Source organism: Zootoca vivipara, chromosome 9 (genome assembly GCF_965207765.1).
Source record: "Zootoca vivipara chromosome 9, rZooViv2.hap1.1, whole genome shotgun sequence".
In the NCBI taxonomy this organism is placed as follows: domain Eukaryota; kingdom Metazoa; phylum Chordata; class Lepidosauria; order Squamata; family Lacertidae; genus Zootoca; species Zootoca vivipara.
Genome location: NC_142592.1, coordinates 47,194,733 through 47,221,652, shown reverse-complemented (window position 1 = coordinate 47,221,652; position 26,920 = coordinate 47,194,733). Strand labels below are relative to the sequence as shown.

At 43.8% G+C, this 26,920-nt stretch overlaps 2 protein-coding genes across 2 annotated transcripts in view; one reads left to right on the top strand and one right to left on the bottom strand.

Annotated features, from left to right (window-relative positions):
- Window positions 1-56: 56 nt before the first annotated feature.
- On the top strand, window positions 57-16,255 carry FBXO7 (F-box protein 7). The gene is made up of 9 exons (XM_035128442.3): window positions 57-278; window positions 3,024-3,327; window positions 4,018-4,245; window positions 5,587-5,728; window positions 6,578-6,661; window positions 10,014-10,106; window positions 12,220-12,396; window positions 12,710-12,747; window positions 13,158-16,255. Exons 1-9 carry the CDS (start codon window positions 157-159, stop codon window positions 13,518-13,520), a joined length of 1,551 nt encoding a protein of 516 aa, XP_034984333.1. The 5' UTR covers window positions 57-156; the 3' UTR covers window positions 13,521-16,255.
- The window catches only part of SYN3 (synapsin III), a 176,181-nt gene continuing 163,310 nt past the window's right edge, over window positions 14,050-26,920 (bottom strand). The window contains exons 11-13 of the mRNA XM_035128441.3: window positions 23,456-23,537; window positions 22,254-22,551; window positions 14,050-17,614 (exon numbers count right to left, since the gene is read on the bottom strand). Of these exons, the coding sequence (XP_034984332.3) occupies window positions 17,482-17,614; window positions 22,254-22,551; window positions 23,456-23,537 (513 nt within the window). The 3' untranslated portion in view covers window positions 14,050-17,481. The remainder of the gene's footprint in view (window positions 17,615-22,253; window positions 22,552-23,455; window positions 23,538-26,920) is intronic.

Below are 26,920 nucleotides of genomic sequence, written 5' to 3'. Positions count from 1 at the left end.
GGGTGAAGGAGGCGGCGCTTCAACCAACCAAAACCCCGAACAACAACAACAACGGCACCCAGAAGCCCCCGCGCCCGCAGTGGCTTCTTCCTCCTCCTCCGTCGTCGCTGCCGCTGAGGGCCCTGCTTCGTCTCCTGCAGGGAAAGGCTCGCCGCTATGAAGCTCCGCGTGCGGTTGCTGAAGCGAACGGTTCTGCTGGAGTTGCCAGGGGAGGAGCCAACTCTGGGGGACCTGCGCGCGCACATCTGCCAGACGTTCTTGCCCTCTTGCGGTTACAGGTATCGTGTGAACCGTGGCCGGGAGGTGTGTGTGAGGGAGTAGACGCGCGAGCTGCGTCACGAGCAAGGAGCCTTGCGGGCAGGAGCAGCTCCGTTTGGCTTTCACGGCCGCCGTTGCTGGGCTAGATCGAAGTCACCTTTGGGCCCAGAGGAGGAGGACGGCGGCTAGAAACGGGGAAGAGCAGTTTCTTTGCCGCCGGGAAGGTACTGGGTTCCCCCATTTTTTGGCAGGGCTGGGAAACACGCCTGGGGGCCCGGTATTGTACCAAATGGACCAGTGAAGGCGTCTGACCTGGGGTACATAAGGCAGTTTTCTGTATAGCCCACCTTTTATTTATCTTACTTTAAACCTCTGGCGCGCTGCGCTGCTTACAGAAGAACGAGAAAATTGTCCGATGTGATACAATGGCGATGGCAAAGAGTGGAGGCTGTATATGCATTTGTCAAAAGGAAATAATGGAGGCTAACAATGCCTGTTTGTCATAGCTGCCAAGTATCCCGTATCCGCCGGGAAAACCCCTTTTTTCTTACCGTTTCCCGGCGGTCTCCCGTTTGGCGAAAAATCCCGGCATTGTCCCTTTAGTTTGCTTCTTCCCGGCGGCCATTTTTCTGGTGCCGCTTTGCCCTTCTATGGGCACCAGAAAATGCCGGCGTCGGCGTCGGAAGTCGCTTCCGCGCATGACTGGAAGTTGCGTGACGCGACTTCCGGTTGCGGTTTGCCCTTCTATGGGCATCAGAAAATGGCGGCGCCGGCGTCGGAAGTCGCTTTTACGTGTTTCCGGTCATGCGCGGAAGCGACTTCCGGCGCTGGCGCCGCCATTTTCTGGTGCCCATAGAAGGGCGAAGCGCCACCAGAAGTTGCGTCACGCAACTTCCGGTCATGCGCGCGCTGCCGATCCCGGATCTTTACGATCCGGACTTGGCAGCTATGCTGTTTGTGTGTCTATGTACCGGTACAGTATATATATACCCGTATGTATCTGTATCTGTAGTACACCCCGTCAGACTTGTCATGACGGAATAAAATAATGTCATGCAGGAATAAAATAATGGGTGAGTATCCATTCACTTATTTCTTCAATTGGCTTTCTCTTACTTTATCACAAATCAGACCTAAACTGAAGGCCCATAATGCAAGGCCCCTGTGCTGCTTCACTTTCCCTCCCTTCTAGAACTTTTAACCGCTTGTCTTTCGTTTCTTATCTGCTTATGTGAGTTGTAATCACTTTTAACTATTTGTTTTTATCCATCTCCTCTTCTGAGTCTTATGTGCTTTCTTTTATTCACATGTTTGTATCTTATGCTGGTCTGTGATTGTAGTAGTAGTACTAGTACTAGTGTTGTTGTTGTATCTTACTGCATTTATACAATGTTACCGGTAATTTGCGGGTACTGTACTAGGATAAGGGAAGAGTTACCTAAACTGAACTGTGGAAAATTGAGGCCTTGCAGAGTTGATTGGCACATGTGAAACTGAAAGTCAAGAGCACAGTTTCGTTTATTGACTACAGCAGAAATAACAACGCTATCGCTGCTTATTACTGTGTGTGTGCAAGTGAATGATAAGTGAAAGAGCTGTGGCTCCTGGAGGTGGAATACTGCAGGCATCTGGCTTTGAGAGAACTTGGTTGCTATACATTTAAAGTTTAAATTGAATTAGAAGATGGAACCATTACATTTGCTACAGCAGTGTTATTAAAACATGCATTGCTGATTCCTTCCTCCGTTATTATGGAACTAATAATTTACCTGCTGCAATTACTAATGAACTGTGGTTGATTCTAAAAGGAAAGTGGAAGTTCTCTGTCACCTGTTTTTGCATGTAGAGGGGGAATGTGTGACCCTGAGACTCACTATGACTTGTTCACAATTGCCCAAACCATGGCTCTGGTTCACTTCCCACCCATCATGTGTTCAGTGGAGAGCAGTTCAATTGAAGCACATTCCTTTGCAGGAAGAAAACAGAGGGGTATATGTCTCAGCAGAGAGGTAGATCTGTGTTCCTTGCAAACATGCAAAAAGCAACCCACACATTGCACAGTGGCATACATGCCATTTTCAGGATACACTTGCATTATGTTAGAGACTTTGAATAGCCTTAAAGCAAGACTTGCAGTTTCAGCACACAGTGACGTTCATATCTGGAATTAGGGAGTGATTTTTGTCTTCTGCACAGTCTGGATAATTCAAAGGTGTTGGAGAACTTTTTCCTAAAAAATTAACTTCATAAAAAAGTGAAGAAAATGGAAGGTGACAGCTTTAATTCTTAGTAATTACACTCAATATTTGTCCCTGTTTCCATGGGGAATAATTAGCATATGTGAATCTGTGTAAGAAGGGTGTGTGATTCTGTGTGGGTCTGGAATGTACTCCCCCATGACCTTGGGCTACTCTCAGCTTAACCTGCCTCACAAGGTACCAGTACTTGTGATGAAAAAAATGGGGAGGAAGAGAACTGTATGTCATCATGAGCTCCTTGGAGCAAAGGTGGGATGTAAACATAAAAATTAAATAGCTTTCTACTGGGCTAATATGACCCTCTATCTGGAAAAGCTTCCAAATTCCTGGCTTAGATTATTGTCTGATGTAGTTAACATAAAAAAGCTATTCACTGCAGCGTGTCTGGTCCCATCCATATGGGATGCTTATGACCATATGCATGTTGGCAATGGGCTACAGTAACCATTACAGTAACCACAGTTAATTTTTTGTTTGTTTGTTTGTTTGTTTGTTTCTTTTTTGCAGTTCTGATTCCAAGGTTGTAATAACCTTGAACAAGAAAGACTCCCTCACAGGAGAGCAGGAAACCCTAACATCGTTGGGGGTTGTTTCCGGAGACTTGATATGTTTGGTGTTAGAAGAGGCTGATGCTGCACCCAGATTACCTGCATCTATTTCCTCATCTGTGCTTCCATCACAGAATCATGAATCATCACCATCTACTTCAGATCCATGCCAAAGCTGGCCCAGGAGCCCAGATAGTGAAAAAAGCAACAGGCACGTAGCAGACCATAAAGTCCAAGATGATGTCCAAATGAGTGACAGTACGGTAAGTCCATAGGAACTAAAGATGCTCTCACTTTTTAATTTTTTTAAAAATAAGTGCTGTGTCTTGTGTGAAAAGAATAGAGGAGAAATGTGTAGCAGCTTAAACCACATTAGAGATACTACCTGTTTTATGGAAAGCCACCCATTTTTAAATTTTCTCTTGGTCAGTTCCCACAACTGGGTATACATACATCATTTTATTTGTATGTTGCCTTTCCAGAGTTAAAACCATGCTCAAGGCGGCTTATAACATGAAGAATGTGACATAACTGCAAACATAACAAGAGAAGTCATAAACTTCTCAATAAATAAATATCGATAAATAAAACATCAAAAAGTGTACAACAAAGTTGAACCATTTCCTCATAAATCATAAAATGTAAAAATAAAGATACAAAAAAATTATTCTTAATAACAGCAACAACTCTCCTCCCAGCAATGCCCCCCCAACAATACTGCAACCCAATAGTATGTTCAGCATCCTTTGCTTTTGTAGCCACAGTCAGTCAGGGCCCCACTCTCCCGAGCCAGGCAGAAAAAGGCCAGACTTTTTCTAAATACCCAACTGTATCGGCAGCATTACTATCTCAAACAGCAGATAGTCTGAAACCTAGATCATGTTGTTTCACTTTCTCCCATGCTTATTATGGCTACTTTTTGAATCCCCTGTTTCTGCTGCTCTCCTTTCAAGGCAGAATCCAGCCAGGAGTTTGCTTCAGAGACTGTCTCAGGTGACCTTGACATTCCAGAAGCTGTTGGTTCCTACCCTTCAGAGCCAATGCTTTGCTCTGAAGCTACAGACGGGCAAGTGCCGCACTCACTTCAGACCCTCTACGACACTGCAGAGTGTACCAGTGCCAACGATGCCTTGATTGTTTTGATACACCTTATCATGATGGAGACGGGTTACATACCTCAAGTAAGCAAAAGAAGTGAAAGACCAGCTTCCTCTGAAACTCAATGGGGAGGAGAGGATAGTAATGTTGCAGTGTGCTAGTTGATCCTGGTGGCTTCATCTCCTCTCCCATCTCCTGATTAACAGAGGCCACATTCTCTTTTCCCCACATTACACCGACTCAGGTTCAAGCCATAGTTTGTGTCTGATGTGTGAGGAACCATGACTTGCATTAGATGTGTCTGTAATGTGAGGAAGTACACATTCATGAGGATGACTCCAAATTTACAAACTTGTGTTTCCAGGAAGCTAGCTCGAAGTCTACCCTGGGGGCCCTGTGTGCTTGCATATTAAGAGATTTTTGTGGATTTTCTTTTGGATACTAGTGAAGATAACTTGCAGGTTAGAATTCAGGTTTTAAGGCAGGGAGCATGTGAATATAAGTTTGTGGGTGGAGAGAACGTGTCTAAAGGGGTTTTTGGTTAAGAGCTCTGCCTTCATTAAGCAAAGATTTTTGGAACTGGAAAAGTGTTTTTTTTATTCCCCACCCCCATATTTTGCTCCTTTCCATCTAGAAAGCTTGGAGTGGGCAGCACTTCTTTAAAGTAAAATATTACCCCCTGGAAAATGTAAAATTATCAACATCATGTTAAAAATATCCTTCCTACATGCAGAATCTTTGAATTTTATTTTAAATGTCTTATTTTTTGTATTTGATGCTAGTTGTCTTGGACATAGTTCATGGATGTATAAATCTTTATAGTAAACTATAAAATCAAGCCCATGTACCATCATAACAAGTATTATAAACTGTGTACAGTCCCCACATAAGAAACCAAATTGTGAAGTGTCACAATTGTAAAGCAGGTTAAACACAAAATATACTGGGTTTGATTTGATGGAGCCTACTGAAGTTTTTGGTATGGTGGTTTTAATTTGCATTCAGTTCAATGTCTTGGATTTTAAAAAATGTTCTTTGAAAGTCCCCACCCCCAAATATTTGCTTGACAGTCACATGAGAAATCCTAAAAAAAGGTTTTTTTCAGACTAAATCAACATGTGACGCGGTTAGACTTATGTAAGACCATTGGAATTGGTGGAAATTCAGGCCATGAGAATGTCTGTCCCCTACCTGAGTCCTGTCTGTTCCAGCCCAGCTTGGATTGTACAGTACAAGACAGGGCAGTATAAATTGTACTGCTGTGATATCCTGACCCCTGCAGTGTCAGCTACAAACATTGCAGAATTCAAACGTTCAGAATAAAAGTCCCTAGTCATTCTCTAGTTTTATGGAAATATCACTTTTCAGGAGGAGAGGAGGCTGGAGACTGCCACAGTAACTGTTTTCCCCCTGCCCATTTCCAGGGGACGGAAGCAAAGGCAACATCAATGCCTGAGAACTGGAGAAGCAAAGGTGTTTATAAGCTGCAGTATACCCACCCCCTCTGTGAAAATGGATTTGCTGCACTTACTTGTGTGACTTTGGGGAACCTTATTGTTGTCAACGGTAAGAGTGTTCTTGAAAATACTCTGGTTGAAAGCTACCTTGTGACTATCGCTCTTTGCCTCTCAAGTTTCTTCCAATGCAGAAGCCTGAAATGAGCTTCCATTGAGTCTGAATATTTTCTGCTATGGCATCAGCACCTGTGGGCTATCAAGCACAACCAAGGTGCTTTCCTGTATTGAAATACAGGACATCGTAAATAAATCTCAGTGTAACTTTACCTCTGGGATGGAAATTGGATATTTTTATTAAGATATGGACTCACTTCTGAGCTAGCAAATTCTCATTGGTATAGTAATGCAACTATTCAGTATAATTCTATAATAGAAAAGCTGACTTTTGTACAGATGCTGCTGACTGTGTCCATTTCTGCTAGCACTAAGTGCTTCTAGCAAGTGCCTCTTTTACAGTAATTTGTTTGGTGTAAACTAAAATAATCAGTTAAGCATAAATAAGTTATCAAATCATCCACCCAACAGAAAATGAAGCTGGGCTACATCTTCAACACTTGTTCCAGTACATAACAGAGCCTCTGCTTCCCAATCAATCAAATCGTTTTGCTGTTTCCTTTCCTTTTACCATTTTAGTAATCTTGATTATACATGCCATATTCTAAAATCTCAAACTATTCACCAACAGATTAATATTTTCCCATCTCATGGACCTGACTTGCAGTCAATAAATGTAAAATTTTAATGTCATTGAATTCCAGTGGACCTTTAACACAAGCAGATAGAGCAAAGATTGGATTCAGAATGAGGCTTTCTTTGGCAACTAAATGTTGCATTCTTATTTTGAGGATGATCCCCCCCCCCAATTATGTTTTCTCGTTGTCTTCTTTGTCTCTTGCAGTAATGTTAAAGATTGCTGATGACATCAAAAGTGTGAAGAGGCTGCAGCTTCTGCCAACATCATTCATTTGTTTTGAGAACTCGGGTACTTTTTTATATATAACTTTTCAGTACATAATTTAATGTGCTCCTGACTTTCAGGTGGTCAGTCTTGGTCTTCAGTGAAGGGCTACTGTGAAATGTAGCATTAATGGGCTTGGGCAAATTTGACAGATGAGTGGGGAATGCCTGCCGAAGCAGGGCAGCAGGTGTCTTCCAAGTTGTGTAACTGTGTTGTCTTTTCACAGTTTGCTGAAACTGTGTTTGAGATTCCAGAAGACCTTGTGGGCTCCAGGCAGATTTTGAGGTCCCTGAAAGATGATACCACAAAGGAAAGGACAATTGGCTGCCAGTTGTGCAGAAAAGATTCCTTGTGTGTTGCAAGCAGGGAGGGGGAACTGGCAACTGCTTGCCACAAAACCTTTCTGAGCATGCAGTGGAATATAATCCTTTATTAATGATGCCATCCACTATAATTATCAAGTTAGTCGAGAAATGGCAAGATGTCTTTCATATTCCTCAAATATTTTAGTGTAGGGCAATGGGACCCCCCCCCCAAAAACCGGTAACATTATAAATATGAGGAATTTAAAGATGAAACACAGTAGTGCTGTTTAAGTGTTCATTGATGCTGAAATGGTGGGTAGGTGTATGTGTAAACACCACTTTACAGGCCTTGCTCCTGACATCCGTGAGTCTGCAGATAGATCATGCAAATACACATAGGCGTCTGTATATACACTCTGTATCTTTCCATCTATCCAGGACACAAATGGGAAATCTTGTACTTGTCGCTATGTAGAGACGTAGTCTGTGAAAAGGTGGAGGTTAGGGCTGGAGTGGGTGCCGCAGTGCTGATCTTCCTCTCCCGTCCCACCCTCTGCTACCATTTCTGGATGGCTGAACTCTGAACATACCGTATTTTTCATTCCATAAGACACACTTTTTTCCTCCTAAAAATTAAGAGGAAATGTCTGTGTGTCTTACAAAGCGAATGTGTGGTCCCTGGAGCCGAATTGCCCAGGGGCTAAAGGCAGATCGTGCTTTTTTTTGTTTTTAAGAAAGAGCTAAAGGCTAACAAGAGGGAATGAGCATTGAAAGTAGCCCACTCAGCAGCTGATTGCAAGAGATCAGGGAGGGAGATAAGACAGTTAGCTCCCTTCCTGGCCCCTCTCGGCCCCTTGCCTAGGCCTCAATTGTTGTCTGCAGAGGGAGACATGTGACTGGCTGATTAGAGTATCTGTCTGGAAACTGTAGAAATGGGTCCCTTTCCTAGAGAAGCTGCAAAATTGTGAGTCGAACCCCATAAAAACAGGATTTTTCCCCTTTGCAAGGAAACTCAGCAACTTTGAGCTGATCCTAAAAATGGAGCTTTACCCCTTTGCAAAAAAGATGCACAACTCTGAGATGACCCCCCCCCCCCCGGGCTTTCCCCATTTGCAAAAAAAGCTGCACAACTTTGAGCTGATCCTCAAAAAAGTGGAGCTTTCCCCCTTTGCAAAAGAAGCTTCCTCAAATATTTAATGGGGGCGGGGGGCAAAGGCACCTAGGCCTCTAGGAGTTGGCGGCTATGCCTAGAACAATTCAAGAAAGCAAAATATTTTTCTTCTTGTTTTCCTCCTCTAAAAACTAGGTGCGTTCTATGGAGCGAAAAATACGGTAACTGGTGTCAATCTAGAAGTCTTCAAGTCAGCCTGCTAGCTTGGTTTAGTCTTGTGTAATGACATGCATTTGGCCAGCAGAGGGTGTTGCAGCATTGAAACTGTATGGCAGAACGTAGCAGCGTTTTCACATAGGTAATAGGGCTTCATATAACTAGCTCTTGTCTTAAAATACTTAAAAGACTCCCTCAGTGTTTATTATTTTAAGAACTGCTGTAATGGGCTATAGCCAGTGACGTCATCCTATTAGCACAAGGGCTTCTGTCTGTGGATCAGAGCTGCTTCTTCCTGCATGCCTCTGCACTCCTGGATTTGTTCTGGGAGTTCCCCCAACCCTCTGGAACAGATTTGGGAGGAACAGAGGCCACATAAAGATAGAGAGAGGAATCCTGTTGTGCAAGCAGAAGTAATTGCACTGATGGGACACCTTCATTGCATACAGCTCCATATAATCTACCCTCCCCTCCCCTCCAATGGCAGGGTCCTGAATTTGTAGTCAAAGCAGACTCTCTTCACCTAGATGCGCTACTGCAGGGGTAGCTCACGTTAGCCAACAATATATGTGGAATGCTAACCCCCACCACCCCCAGCCAGCATGGCCAGTGGTCAGGAGTGATGGGAACTGTAGTCCAGAAACATATGAAGTGTACGATGTTAGCTACCCTTGCTCTATAATCATAGAATCATAGAATCATAGAGTTGGAAGAGACCACAAGGGCCATCCAGTCCAACCCCCTGCCAAGCAGGAAACACCATCAAAGCATTTTTGACATATGCCTGTCAAGCCTCTGCTTAAAGAACTCCAAAGAAGGAGACTCCACCACACTCCTTGGTAGCAAATTCCACTGCCGAACAGCTCTTACTGTCAGGAAGTTCTTCCTAATGTTTAGGTGGAATCTTCTTTCTTGAAGTTTGAATCCATTGCTCCGTGTCCGCTTCTCTGGAGCAGCAGAAAACAATCTTTCTCCCTCCTCCATATGACATCCTTTTATATATTTGAACATGGCTATCATATCACCCCTTAACCTTTTCTTCTCCAGGCTAAACATACCCAGCTCCCTAAGCCGTTCCTCATAAGGCATCGTTTCCAGGCCTTTGACCATTTTGGTTGCCCTCTTCTGGACACGTTCCAGCTTGTCAGTTTCCTTCTTGAACTGTGGTGCCCAGAACTGGACACAGTACTCCAGGTGAGGTCTGACCAGAGCAGAATACAGTGGTACTATTACTTCCCTAGATCTAGATGTTATACTCCTATTGATGCAGCCCAGAATTGCATTGGCTTTTTTAGCTGCTGCATCACACTGCAGACTCATGTTAAGTTTGTGGTCTACCAAGACTCCTAGATCCTTTTCACATCATTCAACCTTGCGAATAATTCCATAAAGACTGGCCTACACAATTCCATAAAGTACTGGCCTACACAAAACTTTACTATTTCAGAGAAACATACCATATTTTTCCATGTATAAGACACCCCCCTGTTTTTGTGGACCCCAAATTAAGAAAATGGGGGGAGATTTTATCTGTGTATAAGACAACCCCCAATTCTAAACATATTTTTAAAGAAATAAACCTAGTCTTAAACGCAGAAAAAGACGGTAATTGTTGTGGTACATCACATTTGGAATAAGATCAGCTCTTTTTCTGCTTAATTGTTTAAAGGTGACATTTGCTGTAGAAAATAGGGTGAGTAGGAATTTGCAAACTTATGATGTCCAATCTTTTTTTTAAAAAAAGCGAATGTTGCAGGAATATATAAGGATCTTCAGAAGCTATCACGTCTCTTTAAAGATCGGCTGGTGTACCCTCTTCTGGCTTTTACCCGGCAAGGTAAGAAAAGCACTGAAGGAAGCATATAGTGGATCCTTTGTGAAAATAGTGCTTTGTCACACAGTGGCTAAAAAAATATATTAAGAGTGCAGTGCCAATTCTCTTTCTCCAACTTCTCCATTAGTTTCCATGTTGCTTTTGGTTATTAAGTGCATAGGCCCACTAGCTTTGAACTCACCACTGAGATGCATTGCATACTTCTGGTATGCGAAACTGTCTTTGCCTACAGACTCTGTAGGCTTGTATCTGTGTTCATGGGCATGTGAGTGTGTGAATCCTTGGCTTCTAAGGTCTGATGCTCCTCCTTAGGATTTACCCCACCCTCTAATCAGTGCTGGATTGCTTTCCAGTATTCATAAATCAATATACTGTATTTCTTCCCCTCAAGTATAGTCATGGTTGCAGCGAATGACCTACAAAACTGAATAAGTGCCAATTGCTAATTTGGGAAATGTTACTAAAATAGATAAAAATCTGAAATTGCCTTTTGAAGTCTAAAAGAGATTCATGTTTCATTTAAGGGGCAAAGACCTCTTCTGTTGAGCCAGCTGGAGAGTCTGTTTCCTCTGTGGCTTGAGAATATAGAAAGCAATAAAAGGCTGGCTTTGATCTGTATGGGTTCTCTCCCCCCACCATCCCTGGACTGATGAAAAACTATAGAATGCAGCATATTGAGCAGAGCTAATGTCATATTGTAGTTGCCTCAGATTTAGGTTCCCAGACCTTGGATGTGGCACTTGTCCAGTGTGTACATTTCTGAGGCCATAGAGGAGTTTGGTTGTTAGGACCAAAATAGATGTGATGTTTGGTGTTGCATAGGCGATTTAATTACAAAAAAATCCCCCAAATGGTGGCCAGTGAGTATGTGTGTATGTAGGAGCATGAAGAGAAGAGATGGACTCTAGCCTTTTGCTTCTGCCATAGTCCTGGTAGAACCCCTGCCCCAGCCACACCTGCTATTCCCACAATTTAATTTCCAATTGCGGCAGAGTGTAAAGCTTCCCTCCCATTCACTTGCCCCAGTCTGGCTCAGCACCCCTTACTGTCAGGTTGGCAACCTGGTTTCACATGCAGTGCCAAACTTCAGGCCAAATGTCTCACCTGGTTTGTCCCATTTGCGGACAACCATTCATGCTGCCAATTTTTCCCAGAGAAGCTTAGTCTCTTTAATGATTACAATGGGAATAGCTGAGAGGTAGAGTTATTTTTCTTAAGTGCCCCCCCGACACACCTATTTTCTGAGTGTATGTGTGTGAGATGCCTTAGTGAAGTTGCTTGGCCTGGCTGATAGCTGGACCTGATACTGAAACAACACATAGCTTGCCCTGTGATCCTTCACTCCCTTTGGAACATCAGTCTTTGCCTTAGAAATTTAGGTGTCACTTGTAGTGGTAGGTCCTGTAAGTCACTTGGACAAATTCCTGACCTCTGTGTTTTGAATTCTAGCCACTAGTAGCATTGAACATGTACAGTTGACCACTGGAAACCCCCCATAGAGGACCAACTGAACGCTACTAATAATAAATCAGACTGTTGGTCTGCCTTTTCCAGTTGTAACCATCCTGACAGGGTCTTGGAGAGATGGGTTTCCTAGTATTTCCTAGTATTTCTGTTAAGGATCTTTTACTGATGATATTGAACCTGAGATCCTCCCCATGCAAAATCATGTATTTTACTGGCGCTTCACCAGACACATTAGTGACAGAGCCTAAAGGATGGGCATTAGATGTAGGCTGAATATATTACACTGCTTATATTTAATTTTGAACTGGTGGTGCTTTACTGTGCTGGCTTGTACTCAGTGGTGGCTTTATTGTCTCTCAAGCACTGCTGTCATTTAAAAAAATGAGGCCTGTCAACCATTTTGTAGGCCATTACTAAGTCATAAAAGAGGGCATAGTACTGTATTCTTGTTCATTACCTTGATAAAAAATTATTTTCATTTTGAGGTTTTTGCTCTGAAAGCCATTATCTATCAAGCTGCATTTTAACAGCAAGCCTTGTATCTGACAGCAGTTTGCGATTGTATAAACCATATTATAATAAACTATATTTTATTACAGCAGCACTGTGGATGATGCCATTTTCTCCACCTCAATTCTTTCTTAATTAGCTCTGAACCTCCCAGATGTGTTTGGCTTGGTGGTCCTTCCACTGGAACTGAAACTAAGGATTCTCCGACTCCTGGATTTCCGCTCACTTTTATCTTTGTCTGCTGTTTGCCATGACCTCTATGCTGCTTCAAATGATCAACTACTGTGGAGATTTGTGTACCTGCGGGATTTTAGAGGTGAATTCTTACTCACTTCCTCTTACAATACTTAGAGGTGAAATGGCAGGCTTGATCCCAAGCCTAGTTGTATTAAGTGAAGAGCAGCTCGCAAATAATCAAGGAATAGTTACTGGATAAAAGGGTGCAGCCACCAGAGAGACTTGTGGTATTGTATCTGCTGGAAGGTTTTTTTAAAAAATAAAACAATAAAATAAAAATAAAACACAATACCAACTTCCTGAATTAACTGGAGTATGTTTTCTCCGGTACAGAAATGTCTTATGGGATTGTTGTATTAGAAACTGATTTCTAGTTTGTGATTTCTGCTTAGATCCTGTTACCAGCCCCCGAGATACAGACTGGAAGGAAGTGAGTGACTGTCTTGCTTTAAAAAAAAATCTAATGCAGTACATGTTTTTAAGAATAGGCATAAGCTTTAGCTTCTAAGCTAAATAAAAGTGCAATCAGTACAGCATACAAACTTGTGTTTGAATACTCAGTTGATGCCAACCTGTATAATAATCTGTGGAATCTGAGGCCTACAATCTCTGGTCTCCTTTTTTTGGGTGGGGGTGGGGGAATTTTATTTAAAGAAAAGAAAGGGAGGCCACCCTAGTTGGACATCTTCCTCTAAACTTGGAAGTTGTTCAGAACATCCTTTGATTTGGGGGCAGTTGTGTTGGGGAGTGTGATACTTTGAATAATGTTTGGACTTAAATGCATATTGTATTTATCACTACAGTTAGGTTAAGGCTTTTCATTTGTGTTTTTTCCCACAGCTCTACAAGAAAAAATGGAAGCAGAGGAAGGAAGCCCTGAGGTGGCGACACATGATGTATCTACCCCCTCTCCTTCCTGTGCCACTTCATCCTAACTCGATATATCCCAATCCTTTCCTTCCCAATCCTCTTTATCCCCCAATGATCATTGGTGGTGAATATGATGAAAGGCCATCAGCTCCATATATTGTAGACCCGATCCACTCCCTCTTTTCTGGCCCTATGGAGCTTCCTCAGCTTTCTCCCTTAGATCCATTCCTTACTTTCAGGCAACACCTTGATTCACTTCCAGATCCTTACCCCACACTCCCAGGAAGAGGCAGTCGGGCCCGTCCGATTGATAACCGCCGTGGATTCATGTGACTGCAGCTTGGCTTTTAGGGCTTTAAACATACCTGCTCATGGGTTTGCTTTCGCACTGTAGGATATTTCAGCTACAGGGTTCAGATGTCTGGTTGTCGTTGTTTTTAATTATGGCAGTGCATATGTACTATGAGATCTTGATTCTGGGGGTTTGGGCTCAACGCCATGCAAATGACCAGTGCTGCCTCCCTTGGAACTGGAGGGACTTTTCTGAAAGAACTTTGTGGAAAACTAATTCTTTTTGTTACCATCTGCAAACTGCTTCTTAGAAAGCAAAAGGTGGTTGGCCTTAGCTACATCAGATAAAGAGCACTTTAAACACAAAGCATTATGTTGGTCTGGACTGTCTTTTTCTTTAAATAGGTCTGTTAAATCGATGTGGTGGAGATTTCCCCCAAATAGCTGGCCTGATTAGATTTCTCTTCCATGAGAGAACTTCCTGTTTTATGCAACATCTGACATATGGAAAGCCCATGGCCCCCAAAATGTATCTGATTTTATTCGCCTTCAGACACCACCTGTTGCTAAGTCTTTTTCTCTTTTTTATTACTTGAAAAGCAAACTTGGTGTTCAGAACTTCAATGCACAAACAATACAAGGTAAAAATGTTTTTTGTATACACTTGAAAGAATAAAACATTGAACAGTTTCAACTACAGACAGTTGAATATAACATGCTACAATGCAACCTAGAAACTAACCATGAGTAAGAAAGAATGCCAAAAACTGACAAAAAGACACTGCCTTCGTGTGTTGAATGATTCTTCTACCAAGAAAGAACTTTTAAGGGCATTATAAAATGACAGAACTGACTCTGTACAATCAAATATGGTGAGCACTGTGTGGCTTGTACTAGAGGTGAATGAGCCCAAGACTTATTTTCACTAATTGTAAGCAAAGGGATATTTGCAAAAATACTTAGTTGTGGCTTGTTTTATATGTTTGCATACACAACTGACAGGACGTAAAAGATGTAACTATCCATAGAGCCAGTCAACCTGATTTGTGTTCAAAGAATCCCAAGAGTAAAGGCGGCGTATGGCTAGAAAAAAGGATTGGCTGGTAAGGGGAAATTAATTACAGGTGATTAGATTAAGAAAAACCAATGTTTTCAGCTGATTCAGATGCACTGATTAATATGCCAATTTACTTTAAAGTCCCAAGTTTTTGTTTGATTGGGTTAAAATAAGGCTTCACATAATGCTGTGAGAGAGAAAGAAAGCATAGGTTTTTGACTGATTGCAGCTTTAGATACACATCCCCGAATGGTATGGTTTCTGGGTGTGTATAGAATGTGTACTCTGTTAAGAATGAGGTTTCTAGTTTAGTTGTACAGTATTGCTTTTCACTTCACTAAGCTTGCTCTAGCAATTGACCAAATAAGCTTTAGGGATGTCACAGTATTTCTAAGCATGCTGTGTTAAAGGTTAGATACTTAGTTCTTGTGAAGCTTTGTTAGAATCATAGAGTTGGAAGAGACCACAAGGGCCATCCAGTCCAACCCCCTGCCAAGCAGGAAACACCATCAAAGTGTTGAGTCAGTGCGCTACTGGATTGTAACTTGTGAGCACAGATTTATACTTAATGTTAGCATATAATGGGGTAAAGTGCCATAAGCAACTTACAATGTTTTCAGTTGAGAACATGCCCAAACTAGTGCTTTAATATAGCAGTAGAGTTCTGATGTGCTACCAAACAACAAGTGCCTTCTAGATACACTTCTAAGAGTCTTCTGGTATAGTGGCAGGCTTCCACCAGGCCTATCTGTTGCTCCATACACTGGGCGTAGATAAAATTGAAGGGCTTTCTCTTTAGCAATACCATTCCATTGGTGTAGTTTGCCTCCCCCCCCCCTTTTGATAAGGTGGCCTGTTGGTGGGAGGGGTAATTTATAATTTCTATAGCAGCCCTTTCTGCACTGAATAATATGTGAATTATTGTATCGTTTTGAGGTAGGTTAAAATACAGTAACTTGCTTGAAATGGATCTCAACACTCCCGTGCAGGGAACACCCCGCACTAGCAATCTCCAGAGGACACGACTGTTCTGATTTCGGCTTCTGTATTCATAAAATTTTTGAGGTCAAAAGGTCTAAGAAGCTCAGTCAAGGGATAGAATAGTCAGAGTTATATTGCTGCCCTCTGTGACATTGCAAAGTTGGAGTTAGACATGGCTTTGTTGGAAAGATGTTTTGAAGAAAATAAAGCCTTTGAGATCAGGCCATTATGAGCATTGAGCCCAGCATAACATAGGCTAGTGCTGTGCCTGACCAGACAACACAAAACCTTCCTTTATAAACAGCAAGTTTCTGGATCCTAGCCATTCATATTTCCAAGTGCTGAATTATTCTTCAAAGCCTCAATGCAATCCAGATTGCTGCTAAAATTAAAATGCTTGTGATGGCTGTTGCTTTGTTTAGTGTTTCCCCAATGTAATGTGATGTACCATATGGCAGACTTTGCAGAGTGCATGAAAAGTAGCACCAGAACTGAGACCTGTGGGCTTGGCTATTAGTAATGGTTTGCAGGAGAATTGCATATTCAGCTTGTTTTAAAAGTGAGTGAGCCACACGTTAGGATTAGTGAGCTGCATGTGTGGTGTGACTTCATGCAACTTCAATCTAATTTAGAGTGCTGAAATGGGAAGTGATGTACTTTGTGATAGCCTCATCAAAGATTTCCAATTGTATCCAATTCCAAAGTATCTTAAAATAAATTAAGACTGTTTTATATTGTAGTGAACTGGAAATGCACTTTAAATTACAGTTGTAAGCAAGCAAAGACTTGCATATTTTTTCCACCTGTGGTTGGTGCACTAACATGAAATTGCATTTAGGTATTTTAACTCATTCCCTGGGATCCGTCCAAAGAAGCTGTCTGTTCTAGCTCCAATCTGAGAAGCTTGCAATGCTAATATGCTATGTCCCCGGATGTGTTGGATCTCCCATCCAAAGGTTTGACAGCTGTCAAACACTTTAGCAGGTCCCTGAAAATTGCTCTGCTTCTTTTTATTAATGTGTTTGGGACATGGTTAACAATTCTGTAAGGTTTTTATTTTTTTTAAATCTGCCAACCAAGAAGATGTCACTTCTGTGTCAAAAGAAGTTTGCTTCGCAATAATATATAAAAATGATACACTGAAAAGTTATCTCTTTTGGGTGTGGACCAGTGGTTCTTGTTCCATTGGGGTTTATGTAGGAAAGCCTGTTGCATAGCAGAGGTTCTTTTTTTTAAAAAAAATATGTATCAGTGCTGTGATCCTTCAAACTGATTAAACTAAAATACTGATGCTTAAGGTGCTGTGAAAAGGACACCCAGAAAGACAGCTTCAAGGGATTCTGTTTGCAGAATCTGAACTTGTTTGCACACAGTGCCATTCGTAAGGTGAATGAACAGTAGCAGTTCACCCCATCTGCCACAGGCTCTCGTCCATCCATATGTCTGCTGGGAAACCTGTGGCTGAAGGTTCATGTTCAGACCTTGGCCTAAATGTGGATGCTAAGGGGTGGGAGTAGGGGGAGGAATCAGCAAAAAGTGTGGCAGAGAAAAGGACAACAGTGCCATTATTAAAACTGCCTCCAATGGAATGTGGCTCTTGATGGGGAAAAAAATGTTCCTCATCCCTGGCCTAAATAGCAGTTTTAGAAGTTTGAAGAACTTCACATGTACTGCAAGATATGTACCCTTTACTCCTCAAACCTGAGGTAGGGAGTAAAGAATGTGCATAGCAGGCCTTTGTTCTGATGTTCTAGGCCGGGGATGGATGCAAGTAGGCGGGGGGGGGGGGGCTGGAGCATGGGTGGGTGCACAAGACCCCACCCTCTTTTTGCTGTGCAGGAGAATAGGTTTTACAAGAAACTACTCTAGACGCTCCTGGGGAAGTTCAAGGTAAACACAGAAAAAAAATGAATCCGCAAAAGTAACCCCCCCTCCCAGCAATTGCTCTCATTTTATGCACAGGGATTAATCGGAAAACAGGCTAGCAAATGACTTCCTCAGGTTGCGGATGGTTTCAGCTTTTGCCTCATCTTCATTGGCTACTCCCCGCTGTGAGGATTCTGAGAGGCTGAAAGTGTTTGTCAGGGACTGTGACTTGCTGAAAGAGAGAGAGGGGGGTGGGGTTGAAGAGAAGAATGAAGATATGGCCAGTTTTCTCACAAGGGCAAGCTAGACATTTTGGCAGCTATGGAGGCTCCAGCAGGCTTCAGTTTCAACCCTTGCCTTTCTGCCACTGAAAATAACAGCAGAAGCTACCATTGCCTGCTACTCCTGTGTGCTACACTAAATCATCCAATCTTGTAATAGACATGGGCAGTGTGTGCAAAGGGCAGGAACTTCACCTGTCAATATTTGCTCTCAGTTTCTCATTTTCCCAATCTTTAAATACAGTTCTACACATTTCTGCAGCAAGGTGAGATTATTATTATTAAAATCCTCAAGAAAACAAGCACATTTGTATGCAGTTTGCATTTTTGCAAGCAATGTTCCCTAATAGGCATGATTGTAGGCTATTTTCACAAATGCGTGCATTTTTATGCCCACTTTGCCCTAGAACAGCGTTTTTCAACCAGGGAGTAGTGGCTCCCTGGGGAGCCATGGGCAGCACCAGCCTACACCCTTCCCTCCTGCTTGTCCAGAGAGCAGCTCAGAAGTGCAAGTGAGCAAACAGGCAGACAGGCAGTGTGAGTGGTGCAATTTCCCTGGGCAAAATCCTGCATGTTCCTCAATGGCGAGTGGGTTGACTTCCTCTCCTTTCCTTTCCCCCTCTGCCCTCCCCTCCCCCCTCCCCCCAGCAGGCAGTAGGAGCTGCAGCAGCAGCCTGGATCCCCTGAGCCATGGCACTGTGAGAAGCAGCTGCTGCAGCCACGAGCCCCTCCCAGTATCCCCCACGACCAAGCAACCTGCTCCGGGTTAGTTGGGTAACAATGGCTACACTTCCCACCCTGCAACTCTGCTCCTGCCTTGCCCAGGCTGCTTGTTCTGCAATTTGGAGAAATGCAAATTTTGAGGTGTGTCTGTGTTTTGGAAAGTTTCAGTTTGCCTTTAAATGTGAACTATCCCTACAGAGTGGTGGTGAAGATTGGGTTCCTCTTCCTTAGCGCTGTGCCATTAGGTACACCACTGAGCTTCTCGTATCCCTTGCAACAATCCTTGTGCGTCTTGGTCTGCCTGTGCCCAAAAATGAGTCCACTCCTGCCACAGGTGGTCAGATGTACGGTGACTAAGAAGCTGCCGCCGCCACCTGCTGTCTCCCTCTTTCTGAGTGTACACACACTGTACATGGAAGTGGAGGAAGGGCTCCTGAAAGCAGCTGTGTGATTTATGCAAAGTACAGAATCACATTTCTGTCATATGGAGCAGCCACAGCCTTGTGAATAATTGTTGTTGTTTAGTCGTGTTCGACTCTTCATGACCCCATGGACCAGAGCACGCCAGGCACTCCTGTCTTCCACTGCCTCCCACAGTTTGGTTAGACTCATGTTGGTAGCTTCGAGAACACTGTCCAACCACCTCGTCCTCTGTAGTCCCAACATCAGGGTCTTTTCCAGGGAGTCTTCTCTTCTCATGAGGTGGCCAAAGTATTGGAGCCTCAGCTTCATGATCTGTCCTTCCAGTGAGCACTCAGGGCTGATTTCCTTCAGAATGGATAGGTTTGATCTTCTTGCAGTCCATGGGACTCTCAAGAGTCTCCTCCAGCACCATAATTCAAAAGCATCAATTCTTCGGCGATCAGCCTTCTTTATGGTCCAGCTCTCACTTCCATACATCACTACTGGGAAAACCATAGCTTTAACTATACGGACCTTTGTCGGCAAGGTGATGTCTCTGCTTTTTAAGATGCTATCTAGGTTTGTCATTGCTTTTCTTCCAAGAAGCAGGCGTTTCTTAATTTTGTGGCTGCTGTCACCATCTGCATTGATCATGGAACCCAAGAAAGTAAAATCTCTCATTGCCTCCATTTCTTCCCCTTCTATTTGCCAGGAGGTGATGGGACCAGTGGCCATGATTTTAGTTTTTTTGATGTTGAGCTTCAGACCATATTTTGCGCTCTCCTCTTTCACCCTCATTAAAGGGTTCTTTAGTTCCTCCTCACTTTCTGCCATCAAGGTTGTGTCATCAGCATATCTGAGGTTGTTGATATTTCTTCCGGCAATCTTAATTCCAGTTTGGGATTCATCCAGTCCAGCCTTTCGCATGATGGATTCTGCATATAAGTTAAATAAGCAGGGAGACAATATACAGCCTTTTCGTACTCCTTTCCCAATTTTGAACCAATCAGTTATTCCATGTCCATTTCTAACTGTAGCTTCTTGTCCCACATAGAGATTTCTCAGGAGACAGATGAGATGATCAGACACTCCCATTTCTTTAAGAACTTGCCATAGTTTGCTGTGGTCGACACAGTCAAAGGCTTTTGCGTAGTCAATGAAGGAGAAGTAGATGTTTTTCTGGAACTCTCTAGCTTTCTCCATAATCCAGCGCATGTTTGCAATTTGGTCTCTGGTTCCTCTGCCTCTTCAAAATCCGGCTTGCACTTCTGGGAGTTCTCGGTCCACATACTGCTTAAGCCTGCCTTGTAGAATTTTAAGCATAACCTTGCTAGCGTGTGAAATGAGCACAATTGTGCGGTAGTTGGGGCATTCTTTGGCACTGCCCTTCTTTGGGATTGGGATGTAGACTGATCTTCACCAATCCTCTGGCCACTGCTGGGTTTTCCAAACTTGCTGGCATATTGAGTGTAGCACCTTAACAGCATCATCTTTTAAATTTTTAAATAGTTCAGCTGGAATATCATCACTTCCACTGGCCTTGTTATTAGCAGTGCTTTCTAAGGCCCATATGACTTCACTCTCCAGGATGTCTGGCTCAAGGTCAGCAACCACACTACATGGGGTGTCCGAGACCTCCATATCTTTCTGGTATAATTCCTCTGTGTATCCTTGCCACCTCTTCTTGGTGCCTACTGCTTCTGTTAGGTCATTACCACTTTTGTCCTTTATTATGGTAATCTTTGTACGAAATGTTCCTTTCATATCTCCAATTTTCTTGAACAGATCTCTGGTTTTTCCTATTCTGTTGTTTTCCTCTATTTCTTTGCATTGCTCGTTTAAGAAGGCGCTCTTGTCTCTCCTTGCTATTTTTTGGAAATCTGCATTCAGTTTCCTGTATCTTTCACTATCTCCCTCACATTTTGCCTGCCTTCTCTCCCTCGCTATTTGTAAGGCCTCATTGGACAGCCACTTTGCTTTCTTGCATTTCCTTTTCATTGGGATGCTTTTCATTGCTGCCTCCTGTATAATGTTACGAGCCTCCATCCATAGTTCTTCGGGCACTGTCCACCAAATCTAAATCCTTAAACCTGTTCCTCACTTCCACTGTGTATTCATAAGGGATTTGATTTAGATTGTATCTTACTGGCCCAGTGGTTTTTCCTACTTTCTTCAGTTTAAGCTGGAATTTTGCTATAAGAAGCTTTTGATCAGAGCCAGAAGTCAGCTCCAGGTCTTGTTTTTGCTGACTGTATAGAGCTTCTCCATCTTTGGCTGCAGAGAATATAATCAATCTGATTTTGATGCTGCCCATCTGGTGCTGTCTGATGTTGTCTCTTGTGTTGTTGGAAAAGAGTGTTTGTGATAACCAGCTTGTTCTCTTGACAGAACACTATTGGCCTTGCCAGTTGTTCCTTTTATCTATTGACTCCCTACTTTAGCAGTCCAATCCCCTCTAATGAGAAGAACATCCTTCTTTGGCATCATTTCTAGAAGGTGTTGTAAGTCTTCATAGAATTGGTCAATTTCACTTTCTTCAGCTCCGGTAGTTGGTGCATAAACTTGGATTACTGTGATGTTAAAAGGTCTGCCTTGGATTCGTATCGATATCATTCTATCATTTTTGAGATTGCATCTCAGTACAGCTTTCGCCACTCTTTTGTTGACTATGAGGGCCACTCCATTTATTTTACGGGATTCTTGCCCATAGTAGTAGATATGATAGTCATCCGAACTGAATTCACCTATTCCTGTCCATTTTAGTTCACTGATGCCCAGGATGTCAATATTTATTCTTGCCATCTCCTTTTTGACCACCTCCAGCTTACCAAGGTTCATGGTTCTTACATTCCAGGCAATATTTTTCTATACAGCATTGGATTTTCCTTTTGCTTTCCTTTTGCTTCCAGGCATATCCGCAACTGAGCGACCTTTCGGCTTTGGCCCAGCCAGTTCATCAGCTCTGAATCTACTTGTACTTGTCCTCCGCTCTTCCTCAGTATGCCTGTTGTCTTTGTCCATGGAGTTTCCTTGGCAGGGGTACTGGAGTGGGTTGCCAATTCCTGCTCCAGGTGGATCACATTTAGTCAAAACTCCACTTGTGAATAGGTTTGGTAAATTTGGAAAGGGGAAGATAACAGTTCTCTGCTGGTTAAGCTTCCTCTTAATGGACCTATTGCAATTTGTGTTAGGGGCTTTTTAGCATTACAGTGCCAGAATCTTGTTAGCAAGCTGGGTGAAGGAACCGGCACAGCAATGGTGGAGGCAGTAGTGGGCTTCAACTCCACACAAATGTCCCCTTTATGGAATTGATAGTTGGGTTTGAGGATTAAACTATTGCCACTAGAGAGTGTGTGTTGTTGCCTTCACTACCAGTTGCACGAGTCCCTCAGGCCTCTCTGACCCCTTCTGTACACCTTGTTTGGACTCACACTCATAAGTATATCCACTGTAAAAGGCACCTACTTTAGATGAGGATGAGGAGGAGCCTGCTGCCTGGCTGGTTCGCCGGAGCCTTGCTGGCTGGGAGCCCGTCCTTGGGCTGGAGGTCTAGGCTGCTGTGGGGGGAAGGTGCCTGGTTTGGAAGGCTGGCTTGGTGAGCTTCCGGCGGATGATCTAGTTTGCTGGGGAGATCCAGGAGACCTCTGTTGCTGTGGTGAAGTGGACAGGGGGCTCACAGGTTGCTGACCCTGGGGAGAGAGCCTTTGCTGGGGTGGAGTTGCCGTCCGGGCTGGCTGTGATCCCTGAGGCTGGCGTGGACCCCCTAAAGTAAAGAGGGACACTTAAATAAAACATCAAGTGCTATATGTAGGAAGCCAGAACAATCCCCCTTAAAGTAATCAGACTCCTTGCTGTTAGCTTTACAGTCCTTCCTTTGGTACAGTTTCCCATTCGTCTGCATAGCTGAATGCTAAGGGCTCCCTGCTTTGCATCAAATTTCCTTTTCAAAATCTGAATATAGAATTCGCATTCCTTGCAGACAGTGCAAAAGACCAGACCCGGACTATAAGATCATGTGGAAACCAATCTCCAGATGCTGTTCGATATCCAAGCTCCCCGTCTCCTGCTTGCCTCTCCTTCAGGAATGTCATGCAAAATTATATTGGCCCATTATCTTCTCAAGGTCATCCATTCCTGTAACTTAACAATACAGAGCTCGCCTTAAAAACTATTTTTCATCCTCTTTTCTAATTATTTCCCACTAAAAATATTTGTACCCTACGTTTTAGGTGTCTGATCCTCAGCTCTTAAAATCCATCACTTTGGTTTGTTTGTTTTTAACCATCAGTGTCTTTCCCCCCCCTTAAACAAAATACCATTTATGACATCAAAAGTTATTTTTGGTATTTGTTACTGTTCTGTGAGTCTCTGATATTGAATCCAACTGATTCCAGAATATGCTGTCTAGGGATAAAGATGTTTTAAAAATCCTCTCCCCTCCCCTCCCCCACCAAATCAAATTTGGTGCTTGGTTTGTGATTTCCAGCTGTGATTCTTGCATTTCAGGGGGGTTGGCTAGATGACCCCAGGGTCCCTTCTAACTCTACAGTTCTAGGATTCTATACTTATAGCCCTGTAATTCCTTACTTCTATTCTGCATACCTGGAGGATTCCATTATATCCCCTTGCAGAACTTACAAGCAAGTAAAGTGTAGTATGACTAGTACCTTGAGGAGGTGGTCGGGGTTGGGAAAGTGGTCCAAGCTGAGGTCCTGCCTGAGTCTGCATCTGTGATTTCGCTGACTGAGGCTGGAGGTAAAAATTGTTTTAAAAAAATCAGTTTGTATAGGTGTGCAAATAAAAACATATACCCCAAAGACACTACATTCCTCAATGACCATCAATCATTCCAAGGAAGCTGAACTCTGGATTGGTGCAGAAATCCCTAAAATACTTTCACTGCTTGGAAATTGGGGTGCATGCCACAATAAGTTTCTCTAGACTTAATTCAGAAACTTGGGCTTGGTCACATCAGGTGATGTCAGCTTTGACAGTGCCAAAAAATGCCTGTTTAGGTGGGATCAGGGCATTCAAAAGTGATGGTGCTGTGTATCTGAACTGCTTGAAGGAACATCCCCTGCAACCAGGTACCGTATTGGCTTGAATATAAGCTGCACTTTTTTTTCTTCCAAATTCCGTATGTGAAAAGTTAAAAGTGTGGCTTATATTTGTGACCTTACGCCGCCGTCAAAGCGGTGCTGCTCTCCCCCCTGAGAGCAACCCAGGAGCACAGGGCAGCGGTGCCCGTCCCGTCCGCGGCTCCCAAGCAGCCAAATTTGAAAGGTGTGGCTTATTTGTGGGTGTGGCTTATATTCGGGCCAATGCGGTAATTAGATGCAGGCACCATCCATCACCACAGATGTTTGTAATGCAGAGGTTGTGCAGGTAGTCTGCTTTCTTTGTTTAATTGGGGTATGTGCCCAGAACCTGTCAAGTAGGGTGTATTCATGTGCATCTGTAACGCCCCCCACCCCACTCTATGTGCTTCAGCAACTGTGCATAGAGATATGAATAGGAAAGGATCATTTCCAGCTGTTTCCACCGCTTTTCTTGGCATATTTCCCTTTTATATTATCCAAGTTAGGGGTAGGAGGCACTGCTTTGCAGTGGTTCCAGTCCTACTTGGATTAACATTTCCAGAGAGTGATGATTGGGGTGTGCTGTTTGGCCCCGTGGAGCCGTCAATGTGGAGTTCCTCAGCATTTGATTTTATCCCCCATGCTGTTTAACATCTCCGTGAAACCGCTGAGTGGGGTTATCCAGAGGTTTGGAGTACGTTGTCAGCAATATGCTAATGATATACAGTGGAGCCTCGGTTTATGAACACCTCGGTTTATGTTTACGAACACCGCGGACCCATCTGGAACGATTAATTAACTTTCCATTACTTTCAATGGGAAAGTTCGCTTCAGTTTATGAATGCTTCCGTTTATGAACAGACTTCTGGAACCAATTACACCCATGCTTCGGGTTAAGTACGCTTCAGGTTGAGTACTCCGCGGACCCGTCTGGAACGGATTAATCCACTTTCCATTACTTTCAATGGGAAAGTTCGCTTCAGTTTATGAACGCTTCAGTTTAAGTACTCCGCGGACCGTCTGGAACAGATTAATCCACTTTCCATTACTTTCAATGGGAAAGTTCGCTTCAGTTTATGAACGCTTCATTTTATGAACAGACTTCCGGAACCAAATGTGTTCATAAACCGAGGTACCACTGTACAGCTCAACTTCTCCTTAACATCTGCAGGTGGGGCAGTGGATGTGCTGAACCATTGCCTTGCCTCTGTAGTGGACTGGATGAGAACCAAGAAAATGGAGCTCAATCCTGACAAGACTAAGGCACTGTTAGTGGGTGGTTCCCTAGATCGGATGGATGGGAGGTTGTCTGCTCTTGATGGGGTTACACTCCCTCTGAAGAAGGAGGTACAGAGCTTGGGGGTCCTCCTGCTGTCATTTGAGGCTTCCCTGGTGGCCCAGTTGCACCCCTATTACAGGCCTAATCACTGTTGTCTATGCTATAGTCACCTCTAAATTAGATTGCTGCAATGTGTAGGGCTGCCTCTGAAGACTGTTCAGAAGCTTCAGCTGGTGCAGAATCCAGCATCCAGGTTGCTCGCATGGGCAAGATGGTTTGAACATATTACACCAATCCTGACCCAAGTGCACTTTCTGCCAATTAGTTTCCAGGCCCAATTCAAACTGTTGGTTTTAACATATAAAGCCTTAAATGGCTCAGGACCACAATAGCTCAAGGATCACTTCTCTCCATATGAACCTACCCAGACCCTGCAATCATCCTCTGAGGCCCTTCTTTGCAAAATGTAGTAATGGAAAAACAGCATACGTCCAACATTCTTTGAATACATTGTAGGCAGAACTATATGTAGCTGTACCTTTTTCTTAGCAGGTAGAAGTGGGGTTCAAAGCTGTTCAGAAGGGAATTTTAGGGGACAAAGAGTTCATACAGGAGTAGGGAGCTTTCTTCAGTGCTTGGGCTCATGTGCCCTCATGTAACTTTCTAGGGTGGCAGGGCCAAAGACAAAAGTGGGTTGAGCATTGGTTGTGACCTTTACCTCTGAACAGTTGGCGACATTCTAAGCACATCCAAGTCAGAGGTTTCTAGCCCTCCCTCCTTCATGCATCTCTCAATCTTTCATCCAGAGAATCTGTGAGGGACAGGGGATATCGCGAAGTCCCTCCCCTCCTGAGTTCAAGCCAATCCCCGAGCACAGGGGGAAGCAGAGAGAGTTCCGATTCCAGTGGGGAAGCAGGAAGTCGTGTCCGAGGCTCAGGCAAGGTAGAGGAGCCAGGGTCCCAGGTGGGACAGGAAGGGGCGAATAAGGGCGGGAGACCCATCCCCCCAACTCCGGAATTACGCAGAAAGAGGAGGGGAAAGAGGATGGGTCTGCCAAAGCTTTTGTGTTGGAGAAAGACGCGCCAAAAGCCATTAGGAGGTTCTGAAACCGACTGACCACATCACTCCGTGTAAATAGCAATGACTTAAGCACTGTAGATACGCAGCACCAATAAAAGAATAAAATGCAGAGCTGCGTAGCGTCGTTACTCTGAAGTAGTCCACTCCGGCCACTGTGACAGCAACCTCCTAATCCTTTTTGGGCTACTTTGGAGTTGCCGGGATGAGCGTGTCAGAGGCGGAGAGATGGCGGCAGATCGCGGAGCAAGCCCAGCAAGAACTGCAGCAGCTGTCGCTGCAGGCGCAGGGGGAATTGAAGGCAGCTAAAGAAGAGACTAAGAAGGTCCAGGACGACCGGCTACAACTTGCGGAACAGGTGAGAGCGCTACAGGAAAGAGAGCAGGAATTAAGGGCGGTGGCGGTAGACCTCCAAAACAAGCTGGATGCAGAGAAAAACAAGGCGGGAGGGGCACCCCAAGTCCAAGTGCTGCCAGGAAGGAGAGCCGGGATGCTAGTAAGCAAGTTCAATGGAGACCCGAAGGAATATCAGGGCTTTGAGACTGAGATTGTGTATGCTCTTGAGCTGCACCACGATGAGTTCCCTGATGATGAGCACAGGGTAGCGTTTATTGTGGAGCACCTTACCGGGGCAGCCAGGGAGTGGCTAAGACCGTTAATTGCAACAAAGAATCCCTGCATGAAGAATGTCAAACTAT

Excerpts from the sequence above, each read along its gene's own strand:
- FBXO7 (XM_035128442.3), top strand. The coding sequence starts at position 157 with ATGAAGCTCCGCGTGCGGTTGCTGAAGCGAACGGTTCTGCTGGAGTTG. Across the intron at positions 5,729-6,577 it reads GAACCTTATTGTTGTCAACG|TAATGTTAAAGATTGCTGAT; the intron begins GTAAGAGTGTTC and ends TGTCTCTTGCAG. Across the intron at positions 12,397-12,709 it reads GTACCTGCGGGATTTTAGAG|ATCCTGTTACCAGCCCCCGA; the intron begins GTGAATTCTTAC and ends ATTTCTGCTTAG.